Source organism: Poromitra crassiceps (assembly GCF_964638095.1).
Source record: "Poromitra crassiceps genome assembly, chromosome: 9".
NCBI classification, from domain to species: domain Eukaryota; kingdom Metazoa; phylum Chordata; class Actinopteri; order Beryciformes; family Melamphaidae; genus Poromitra; species Poromitra crassiceps.
This window is the reverse complement of record NC_139630.1, coordinates 26993623-27006122: the sequence shown is the minus strand read 5'-3', so window position 1 is coordinate 27006122 and position 12500 is coordinate 26993623. Positions and strand designations below refer to the sequence as shown.

At 41.9% G+C, this 12500-nt stretch overlaps 1 protein-coding gene across 1 annotated transcript in view; it reads right to left on the bottom strand.

Annotated features, from left to right (window-relative positions):
- Nucleotides 1–12500, bottom strand: part of dpf3 (double PHD fingers 3) — a 39879-nt gene that overhangs the window by 701 nt on the left and 26678 nt on the right. Inside the window, exons 6-12 of the mRNA XM_083643218.1 lie at nt 11976–12048; nt 11382–11423; nt 8871–9008; nt 8202–8330; nt 3086–3198; nt 1838–1919; nt 1–1524 (exon numbers count right to left, since the gene is read on the bottom strand). The exon at nt 1–1524 is cut by the window's left edge and continues 701 nt beyond it. Of these exons, the coding sequence (XP_083499344.1) occupies nt 1457–1524; nt 1838–1919; nt 3086–3198; nt 8202–8330; nt 8871–9008; nt 11382–11423; nt 11976–12048 (645 nt within the window). The 3' untranslated portion in view covers nt 1–1456. The remainder of the gene's footprint in view (nt 1525–1837; nt 1920–3085; nt 3199–8201; nt 8331–8870; nt 9009–11381; nt 11424–11975; nt 12049–12500) is intronic.

The following is a 12500-nucleotide window of genomic DNA, read 5'->3' as shown; positions in this document are numbered from 1 at the left end:
TTATGTTGTACTGGTTGATCTACAGCAACAGTATCGATCTCATTGACAGCAACAGTATGGACCATTATCGGAAATGTATAAATAAGTGTTTCGCTCTATGTAAAGAAATGTTATGTTCTTATTCTTTTTCTCTAAAGTGTCACTTTAATAAGCACCTTGATATCCTGCCAACTGCAGGGATACAGAAAACAGACGTGGATTAAAAATGTCAACCAAGCGGGAAAAGGAACGATCGGAGCGGAGGCTGCTGCGTCTCTCCGTTTCCTCTCAGCAGTGGATATAAATTCCAGTATGCTTGACAAAACCTGTGAAAGACGGCACAACTGACACCGAGTGTGTCCCAGATATAAAATAGGAATGTCAGCTTGAAGTCTAAACAGAGGAGAGGAGTGGAACTGGGAAGGGGGGAATTTAAACAGACATGAATCAAACCCACTCAGTTTCTGCCTACTATTAATACTCCTACTGTAGATCTGGTGCAGCAAGTGAACATGCTTTAGCAAAACCTCGGGGAGAAACCTCCGCACAAATACTGGAACACACAGTGATGATGTCGAGAGGGAAAGAAAATGGTCCTTCTTCCTCACATTTCGGACGTTTGGTGGTTCGAAGTTGTCCTGTGGCTTCACACGACACCATGTGGTCTCTAGAGGTAAAGCATTTGCTGTGTGCAGTATTATCAATCTTGCTTTTGCTTCTTGCCGTGTGCGGTGGAGTGGTGACTGACTGTGAGGTAGAGAATCGACCGAGCGGCAGACATCGTACTGTAGGAGGGACTTTAGCATCTGGAGTGACGCTTGGCTATAGAGAGGCAAAGTGACCGCCTACTTCCTGCTTCAGCACTGTGCCAGAGATTTTCATCCGCCATTTATTTTCCCATAGACATTTCGTAAAATGCTTATAATAATAGTTTTACTTGGTCAAACCAAACGGTTCAGCTATATTTAGAATGGGGAGAGACCATAGAACATTTCACTCGGACGAAAACTTAAAAAACTACATTGAAAAAATATTTTCTTTAAATCCACAATTTCTTTTACGTTTTGGTCCGAGTGAAATGTTATGCGATCTCTCCTGTTTCTAAATATATCTGAACCGATTGGTTTGAACAAGTAAAACTATTTTTATAAGCATTTTACGAAATGTCTAGGGGAAAATAAATGGTGGGTGAAAATCTCTGGTACAGTGCTGAAGCAGGAAGTAGGCGGTCACACTGCCTCTCTATAATGAGAGGTAGGAAACTGCCCTGAGCCTGCTAATGCACTCTTTACAACGTGTGTGTGTGTGTGTGTGTGTGAGAGAGAGAGAGAGAGAGAGAGAATGTTAGAGTGTGTGTGTCTGTGTGTTCTATCTGAGGGAAAGCTTGGATTTTATACCAATGTGCGCGCATGTCGATGACGTATCGTATTTAATGTAAATGTGGGTACTGTGTGTATTGAGAGGAATGTCCGGGGCATTACGGTTCCCCATAGGCTGAGGCCTTGTCTTTTAACAGGTCCAGACACAAGTGACAGCTCCAGCTCCCTGAAGGTGGGGGGAAGGGGGGAGGCAGAGAGAGAGAGAGAGAGAGAGAGAGAGAGAGAGAGAGTTTTATTCTTTGTATGTTTAAATGTTTAAAACTGTGTTTTCCCCTGTTTGTAATACTTGTAATATGTGTTTTGGCAATACTGTAATTCACTATGGTCATGCCAATAAAGCCTCTTTGAATGGAGAGAGAGAGAGAGAGAGAGAGAGAGAGAGAGAGAGAGAGAGAGAGAGAGAGAGATGAGGCTGACTTCTCTCTAGGCATGATCTGATTTCTTCATGATATATTATTGTTTTCCTATATGGCCCTTACCTTCAGGCGGCTGTGTCATGGGCGGCTTCAGGCAGTACATGTGGTATCCTCTGTCACAGTCATCGCAGAACAGCAGCTGGTCCTACAGTTTCAATGAGACAATATTTGAGATACAACTCACTGCTGCGCTTTACTGCTGTTATCCAAAGGAGAATATATTTTTCCTTCTTTAACTGAGTCCGTCACTTCTGGTTGTGATTTTTTTTTAAATCTGAGACATAAGCCTTTTTACATCAAGGGTGATTTTTGTTGTTGTTTTTGCATGGTAAGTAAAATCCAACTTGATGTATTGCCTGTGACAGGTGAAAACGTTCATGGGGTAATAAGACAATTCTGCAACACTTTCTATGAAGGTCATGACTATAATGCATTATGAGGACATTCATAAGACATTATAATGCATTTATAAGGCTTTATAAAACATTATAAATGATTATAATCATGCATGGCAACATTTAGTATTATAAGTGCTACATAATGTATTATAATAATTATATTATATATATATATTATATATTATTATAATAATCCGCTATAGCACGACTTTGTGAGCTTTAAGTAAAGTGACAGCACAGGTTATTAGCAATTGTATGATACTATAACACAGTTATGAGGACTTATGAGCAGCATTTTCTGGCTCCAAGTAAAGTGTAAAACAAAAAAGATTTTTCTTTCAAACACGGTTGCCACTTTGGCAGGGAGGTATAAATCATTATGAATGCTGAACTTATTCATTATGTCCACCACTTAAAATAATTTATAAACCTTGTTATAAGTTGCCATGCGTGATTATAAACAGTTATAAAGAGTTGTATAAAGCCTTATAAAGGCATAATTAATGTCTTATGAATGTGCTAATAATGCATTATAGTCATGACCTTCACAGAAAGTGTTACCAAAAATTCAATTTGCATTCAAATCAAATAGAGCTCAACAGTCACGTGACGTCTCCAGCCCCGGAAGAGAGAAAATCAAACATTTGATCCCCAACCGCTTTTTATTTTTGTTTTTTTTTGTGAAATGAAATGTTTTATGGTCACTCACGATTCAGTAGATCACCTGTTGGCTTTATTCCAGCCTTAAAACTTGTCATAAGGATTTTTGAAAATGTCTATGGCGAAAATGAATGGGGAATTCTCTTCCGGGGGCTGGAGACGTCACGTGGCTGTTGAGCACAATTACATTCAAACATTCACATTTTTTGGACAATACATTTAGAAGGTCACAGAAAGCTCCACTAACACATACATCGTTCTCTGAGGTGCCGCAGAGGCTGCAGGACTTGCACTCGATGCACTGCCACTGGTACGTCCTCACCGCCTGCATCATGTTGTCCGTGAACTGCAGACAGGTGGGATGACCTGTGGGGGGCGGAGGGGCGCAGGGGAGGAGGAGAGGTGACACCAGGGGAAGAGGAGAGGTGACACCAGGGGAGGAGGAGAGGTGACACCAGGGGAGGAGGAGAGGTGACACCAGGGGAGAGGAGACCAGAGAGAGAAGGGTCCAAAGTGTGGATGGTCAGAAATGTTCACAAACCAGTGTCAAGGCACTACTACTTATGTGTGTATGGGCAGGGCCGGCCCGCCCTATATGCGAACTAAGCGGCTGCCTAGAGCCCTGGGAGTTGCCAGGGGCCCCCTCAAAATTTTTTTTTTTTTTTTTTTAATAAACATAGGCTATAATATTATAGGCTGTGTGTGGTAGTTAAAACATAGGTTGATGTTTATTTATGTTTGTAGTTTAAACAAAAACATAAATACTGTAGGCTACATACAGTACAACACAAAAGGCTGTTATTTACCCTTTGTCGCCACCTGGTGAGTAAATATATATGTAACTAAAACCATTAAAATTGACAACCGGTCCTGCATGTATCTACCGGTCCTTGGCACAAAAAAGGTTGGGAAACCCCTGGTTTAACTGACCTGGCAACCCCTATGGCTGCTGGGTTCTACACGCTTGCTTGACACTGATAGGGCGACAAACGAGCGTCATCATCGTCACGTTTGTTTGTTTAAAATATTCCTCTAAATATGGCTAAAAGTCCAAAAAACGTCAATTTTTCTTCCCCTCCTTACAGCACCCCCTACTTAAAAGTACTTCCAGCGCGGATGCCCCCAAACCCCTGCCCCTGGGAGGGGGCCCCTAATCTATATCCTGCTTAGGGCCCCCAGATGGATAGGGCCGGCCCTGTGTATGGGTGTAGAATAGCTATGAATGTGTGCCTACAGCCCATACAGACACATACAATGGCTGGTTTAGCCTCCTCGCAAGTGTCGCCTCAAAACATATTTACACGATCTACAAAAAAGTGGTTAACATTATCCACAGCTGGTTTTATTTTGAAAGATGAAATCCATTTCCTGCGCTGACTGAATCAAACGTGAATAGAACTTTCCAAGTCCTCCACAACACAGCTTACGATCAAATAAGCCAACCATTTAATAGCCTAAACTCTATAGGAAACCCATATTTCCCCCATTATTCAAATTCATAACAGGATTACTGTCGTCTCAGTGCCAGCAGTGAGCGGTAACCGGGTCTTTGATTCGAAAGAGAGACAATGAACGACTCGACTTGCACGCCACAATATTGATACTCCAGACAGCTGGGTGGAATTTAGCACCGTAAGAAGCCTTGCCACTCCAGTCAAGCTACTTTATGTTGAGAAAACACAATACAAGCACACACACACACACACACACACACACACACACACACACACACACACACACACACACACACACACACACAGAATGCATGTTTTCTTGGCAATGTTACTAACAGTAATCGCATGTGTTGATGTGTGTATTGGAAAATATAGTCATTATAGTCATACGCCAATGGCAAAACATCTGATAAAGTTTTGATACTGTTGTGGAAGTCCAGTTGTCTTGGAAAATCTCTTGTTCAGCACTACTGCCACAGCCCTATCTATCTCTCCCCACAGCACAGCACTATTACAGTAGGGCTGTCACAATGGCCCCAAAAACATATTCGAATATTCCCTCTACACAAAACGTTCGAATATATTCGAATACTAAAAATATTAAAATATATATATTTTTAGCGTGCGTGGCAAGGCAAACCAATACAACCACAGAGCTTATATAACTACTTGGTCTATTTATTTGAACATAACCCCCCCCCCCCCCCCCCCCCCCCCAACATAAACATTGTTTTTTTTTTTTTTTTTTTCAGTCAGTACTAATACAGTAGTAACCTACACTTTTGTAATGTTTTTAAATAACCAGGCAAACTATATATGTTTTTATGTTGCCCTCTTGGCCAGGTTTTTTACCTGGTTAATTTTTTTTTTTTTTTTTTTTTTAATAATAATACATTTGAATATAAATTTTCATATTCGAATATTCTTATTTTTTTTATATTTGAATATATATTTGAATATATAATATTCTTTGACAGCCCTATATTACAGTGCTGCATGTATCTGCACAGAGCCAGCATGGTGTCATCCGCATCTCCCAGGTATCAATAGGGTATCAATGAGCCAAAGACGAGCCATAATCAAGGATGACCCGATTGGGAAACTGGGAACTGGGAACTGGGAAAGCAGCCAGGAGAGAAAACATTTTCAACTGAGAGCTTCTGTTGGGTGAACCAAGACAAATGCCACCTGAGTGGAATTTGAAGCAGACATGTTTACGGCACGCTGCTGCTCCTCGCCTCCCAAATTGAATTGATGACTTGGAATATGAGAGAAATGAGTCGTGGTGGTCTGATGGCCTATCCGTTTAAATGGACTCCACATACCAGCGGGGGCAGTAGAGTAAACATTTCTACTCAGTGTTTGACATGGGTGCCTACTGATGAATGAAAGGGACTAACCTCTAAACACAGAGAGGAGCAATTAAGGAATGCCGATTGGCTCTTACCTCTCAGCTACCTGTCCTCTCTGGCCAATGGAGTGACTCCACCTTCCACATTACTGGCCACTCATGTTCATGTTGCCATGGAGACCTCATGTCAATCATTCCTTTTTCTCTTTGCCTTTTTTTTAATCCAGAGATGACAGTATTATTAGTCTATAACCTTGTTTATCTTATTAAAATACAGTCAGGTTTAAGGTGTTTATTTCTTTTGTGCATGAAAAATGGAAAAACCTAGTATTGAACAATGAAATCCAGATGAACATGGTAAAAAATGACATTGTATCCATCAGGAAGACGAGATTTCCAAGAAAAAAAGCGAGATCTCCAAGAAAAACCCTCTTCTGTTGGGTCTTCTTTGAAGGTATATAAGTCCTTCATATCTTCCAAGAGTTTAAAGAAATCCGCCCAACTGTTTCAGGAAGAAACTGTAGTCTATTACACTGTAGTCCAATCTGTGCTCCTTCAGTCTTCCTCCAACAAAAACATCTCGTCAGAAAATAGAGGTCCATCTAGTCAAGAGAGTGGTCCTGTTATCAGCTGTCAGCATCAGTGTCACAAAAGAAAATGTCTTCCAGCTCTGTCTCTTCAAAGCCATGAAACGTGGACGCCTCGCTGTCTGACGCGTTGCCGAACAATTCTTCTAGCGCACTCGGCTTCCTCCCATCCTTCTTCACTCCTCCTCTTCCAGCTACCATTGAAAACATGAGCGTCAGAGCAACAAAGACAAGGCCATACTCTCTCTCTCTCTCTCTCTCTCTCTCTCTCTCTCTCTCCCTCTCTCTCTCTCTCTCTCTCTCTCGCAGCAACATCAGACTCGACCATAGCAACGCTAACGTAGCAAGAAAACACGTCACTTGCTGGAATGAATACCTTTGCATGGGATGGTTGAATCGATTCCATAAAAGTCAAACAGAGGCAGACCTTGGCTAGTATTATGAAGAAGAAGAAGAAGAAGAAGAAGAAGAAGAAGAAGAAGAAGAAGAAGAAGAAGAAGAAGAAGAAGAAGAAGAAGAAGAAGAAGAAGAAGAAGAAGGGGGAAAAAGGAAAATCAAACCAAAAATGCAGCCAAATGTGCCATGGAGAAATGCATGAAATCAAAAGAGTGAATGCGTGTCGTCTAAAAGCGAAAGTCCTTAACTGATGGACGTGTTGACAAGGTGACATGGAGAAAAGCATGCAGGATGGAAGCAAGCAGCTGACCCTGCTAACCAGTTCTCAGCGGACAAAATGCAAAGAGTTCCTGCGGTTGAGTTCCTGCAGGTTGAGTTCCTGCAGGTTGGCTCTATAAGGCTCATTGACAACCCATTGAACAGATACTGTACAACCAGTAGCACCATCAAAACAGAATCCACTGCACACCATAGATGTCTAATCAAAGACACAGGTCGGTTTTGGGGACAAAGATGATTTGGATCGACTAATGACACGAGGCTGTCCTTTGTGCAACCAGAATGAACGGTATGAACATAGACGACCATTTAATTTCCCTGTAAACCATAAAAACCAAAGGCCTAACTAGATGCAGTGAATGTTTGCTCTATAATTATAATTATTATAATATAATAATATTATATTATATAATATAATTAATATTGTAATATATTGCGCTGTTATGTGATAGCAAAACAAATAATAGGATTATTAATTTGAGTCAATTAAGAGTCCTTAATCTGATAGAGACAGTCCGCATGTCTGGGAACGCCCACAAAATGTTAAACGGCTGGCGCGCGAGTGGGGTAAAACCGCCGATATATCTCATGGGCTGACTCACCAAAAGACGGTGCTGCGGCTCTAAACTACATGTTTGGGGGTTCTAGAGCAGAACACAAGACGTCTGCTCAGATGTGCGTTTTACTGCGGTGGTTAAATCCCCGATCGTGTCTGCCTGGGCTGGGCTATCGGCTAAATTCTAACTTTGCTGAATGGATAGAACGGGGGAATTTATCCCCACCCTGACCCCGCCACCAGGCTAACCCAGCGTCTATTGTGGGCGTTCCTAGAGCCTGTGTGGGCGTTCCCAGACATGCGGACTGTCTCGATGTTGTAAGCAGATTTGTGGCCATAAGGGAGACACCGTTACAGTCGATGTAGCAAAGACACATATAGCAAGGAAGCAAGAAATACACATGGACAAGATTGTGGATAAAAGGGAAGCCAAAGTAAAGAAAAATGAGATGTGTAGTAGACACAAATCAAAACGTCTTGTCAGCAACTCATTTCTGATCGGCTCAATGACTTCTTTCGTTTATTTTCTAATCCTAATTAGTATTTTAGCCATTGTTACGGATGCTATTTGAATCGCGTGAATAAGAGCTACTTCTTCTGAATCCACTGATGTGGTCCTCTTGAATGGAAACAGAGCTCAGTCCATTCCTTGCTGTCTACATCACCGCTGTGGAGAACAAAGAAGCTGAAGCTCCTCTAACGGAGACCCTCGTTCGAATGGAGACGAGACGAGAGGGGAGACTCACCCGAGCGTCCGCAGTCGGAGCAGGAGACCAGCTCCTCGGCCTGGCCCGTCTTCCTGTTGGAGTCCTGGTCTCCCAGGCAGAAGTCACAGTAGTCGTTGGGGATGATGGTGCCGTCTGGAGCCTTCTGAGCTGTCAGCGGAGAGACAGACACATGTGAGGTAGGGCTGGGCATCGTGATAATGAGACTAGATATCGTCTTAGATTTAGGATATTGTTATATCATGATATGGCATAATAAGTATTGTCTTTTCCTGCTTTTAAAGGCTGCAATTACAGTGAAGTGATGTCATTTTCTGAACCGACCAGACTGTTCTACCCACTTAGTCATAATATCCACATGATGATTATTTATCAGAAATCTCATTGTGTATATATTTTGTGAAAGTGCCAATAGTCAGGGAAGGAAAAAAAGTTAAAGTAAAGTAACTTATTACTTTCAAATTAAAGTAACTAGTAATATGTAGTATATTACATTTTGAAAGTAACTTGCCCAACACTGTATATGATATATATTGTGTATCGCCATTCAGCCTAAAAATACATAGATATGATTTTGGATCCATAGCCATATATCCACATTTTCTGAATCAGGAAAAGCAATTGGACTTTTTAGAGTGAGCACTTGCATTCCTGCTGTGCGACGTAATGACATGCTGGTCTGCCTCTTACGTTTGTGGTTGTCAGAGCGATGTGGAGGGGACGGCGTCATCTCCCGTTCCTTCTCTTCCTCACCCTCCTCCTCTGCCAGGTGAGTGTGGGTGTAGTGGTAGCTCAGGCCCGGGCGGTTCTTGTAACGTTTTCCACAGACTAGAAACCACACATCACCATGGTCCATTAGAACCACGTCAAAAACCATCATAACTTAGAACATCTGCTATATTGGACTGAGAAGTCTGCTCAAGATCAACAACTGTCATCAATGTCTGAATATGACAGTCTGGAGGATGCCAAAGACAATTTGTAGGTACTTCAACTCACAGTATGATCATTTACACTGACACTCTGCACTCTACTCACAGTATGATCATTTACACTGACACTCTGCACTCTGTCTCATGTAGTCATTTTTGTGTGACGTGTACAGCAGAAATAATATGCTTCACTTGACTGTCCCAATACATTCCCCCTTTAATTCTCCTCCATGTTATACTCCTTGACAAGTTGCACAACACATTTGTATCTGTTCCTTCCCATGGCGCTGCGCCAGCGGGCCCCGCCGGGGTCAGGGGACGGAAAACTCAAGACAGTCACTTAGTCAGTCAGTCAGTCATGGATGAGTTTAGTGGGGAAATGGCCAGAGCTAGGGATGGGAAGGTGGTATGAGGGTCGGGACTCGAGGGCTGGGTAGTGGCTAGGGGGATATGGGTGGTGGGAGGGAAGGGGGCGGGGCATAGGGGGAGTGACGCCGTGGGCTAGATTTGTGGTGTAGATATTAACGTAAGGATAAAGTTAGGGGGCACTATTAAGCACACTTGTGCAGGTATATAAAAATATGAAATGTAACCTATATAAAATCATGTTGGAATGATGGAATGTAATACGTGATATAATACAGTAGTCAAAGGAAAGCTGAGTTATTTTCCTTCACTTTAAGGGGTGTTTGTATGCGCGTACACTAGCGGCTAAAACAGTGCTAAATCAAAGCTCTATTTAGAATTCTACTTCAACCACTTTAAAGATGACATTTCAACACCGAGAAAACCTGCTTACAGATTAAAATGTACATTAAGGCAATACAACAGGTAGGACAGACGACTAGCCTACAATCAAGCTGTAGATTGATTGAACAGCACCTGCAGACCACTGAGACTTATCAGTTTGATAAGAGGTCTACTGAAATTAGGGGTGCACCGATCACGTTTTTTGCCACTGATCACCGATTGTCGATCGCCTATGGGAAATATCTGCCCAACCGATCATCGGCCGATCACCGATCGAAAAAATGTTTGGAAACGTTATTTCGGTCGATTATTTCTCCCCTTTAATAATACGAATTGGCATTGTATTTTATATCATTGGAAAGCCTGATTAGTGATAGGGCTTTTTTAATTAAAAAAAAATAAAAAAATAAAAAATACATATATATATATATATATACCGTATATAAAAAAATATCGGCAATCAGCCGAAATATCGGCAATCAGCCGATCGCATATTTGAGGTCAAAATCGGCCGATACAGATTGCTTGCCGATCGATCGGTGCACCCCTAACTGAAATGCCTGTTAATTGCAGGGTAGCAACATGGGAGTCGGTAACAGTGAGTTTGGTTTAGGGCCCTTTACACTTAACCTGACGCTGGCAGATGGATGGTTTTGTTTGAACAAAAAATGGGGTGTGATCTGATCTCAAGATCTCGCGAGAATCCAGCTGCCTTGCAAGGTTACTTTACACGAGCCTTTGTTATAATATTATGTACAAACCATCCAAAAGTTAGAGTTTAAGAGAGTTTCACCATGCTGTATTGTATTATGTATTGTGTCGAGCCAAGGAAATCACAAAGCTAATATATGAAGATAATACGAACACTAGATAATGTTGTATTGTTGTGGCTCCCGGAATCAACAGGGCGCTCTACACAGTGAGCACATACTGTAGCAGCAGCCATCATAGAAGTTCCCCATCATATATTTTTTATTTATTTCATTTATTTTTTAGTGGAACCAAATAGTAATATTGTGACTGAATGCTTCAAATCTCTCAATAAACTAATTGCCACACCACTCCTTGCACATTTTCATGGCTGAAAATCGATCAAAATATGAATTTCCCCCCAAATTCCAGTGCACGCAGTATAAAAAACTGTCGCTTCTACAATGGCTACATCTGTTATAGGTGTCTCACATCACAGCTAGATCGGCCCAAAGAAACATGCATCCTTCAATGCAGCGTTAGCTTAGCATTAGCTTAGCAGGTCCTTAAGAGATCATTGGCACATGCCTCGCAATGAACAAGCATTAAAGCACACGGCATAGCGTTAGTGTGTCATGCAACGCTTTTGGGCTGATTTCAGGAAGGGCTAGCATAAAACATCTAAAGCATGAGATCTCTCCAAAGGGGTTAGCGTTCAATCAGCCATAACCACACCAGATGCTCCTGAGCACAAAGGCACCAGATTAAAAAAAAAAAAAAACAGTCCAAAAGCCCCTAGAGAGACAAGATGGCGACAGGTTCCAGATACCTTTTTCAGCCCTGTTTGAGTTATGCTTTTGTTTGTATCTATCTGGAACAGAGGAGACACAAGAGGCAAACAATAAAAGAAAAGAAAGACAGAACAGGACAAAACAAAATGAGGGTGTGCGATTCTTTCGTCCGAGGCTCATTCAGAGAAGCTGTCGATCTATAGCGACATCCCCGCGTGGCAAACCCGCTCCTAGGAGAGTCTCTCCGAGTGCGATGGCTGCATGCTAGTCAGGTCAATGGAAAACGCTTTCTTCATGCGGCAGAAGACTGCTCATAATTATCTCGAGGAGAGGGAAGGAGGGCTATTGAAAGACGAAGGAAAATGAACTTTCTACGTGTTTCTACTTGATTCTCAACTTATTTTGAAATGGGTTTTTTTTTAGGTGGCATAGAGAATGTTGTACTGAATTACTGTATATTAAAATGGGTTTCGCTTGCAATAAAAGTTCAACATTTGAGCTTGAAAGATCTGAAAATAAAGTATTTTGCATAAGGGCAAGAAGGTTTCCTGATTTCAATCGCGTCCCCGATGACAAGCTAATGCTACTGATCACATGATGGCACTACTAGGTAGGTACACTAGATGTCTTACTGTCACAGACGTAAGGTTTGTCCTGGTCGTCATTGGAAACGGCTTCTGTCCTCCTGCGACCTGATCCTCTGCCCTGAAATGAATGAATACACCTCAGATATTTTAATAATTTACTCTTTTAATAATGCGTTATGTTTTATGATTTCATTCCAAAAAGCATATACAGTACACCCATTTTGGATTTTGTTTTGCTGCCAAAGAATTAATCAATTAATCCTATAATAAAGAATGTAAAGTGTCTGTGTGTGAGTGAGTGCAGAAATCGTGTTCGGCCACAGCTATGCCATTTTAGGTGCGATCGTGCTGAATCTTTCAGGAAGTGTAAAGAGCACCCCTGCTGGTGACCTAAAGGACCCAGATTTCTTTAATTGCCGGTAGGTAATTAGGACTGATTAAATGGTCAAAATGACTCAACACAGGCTCAGCACCATGGAGAGCTCCAGAGTGGAACTCCGCACACAGGTGAGCGGAGTTGTAATCAGCCAGGGAAGAGGACTATGAAAACCCTCTGGGGGAGAGAAGAGA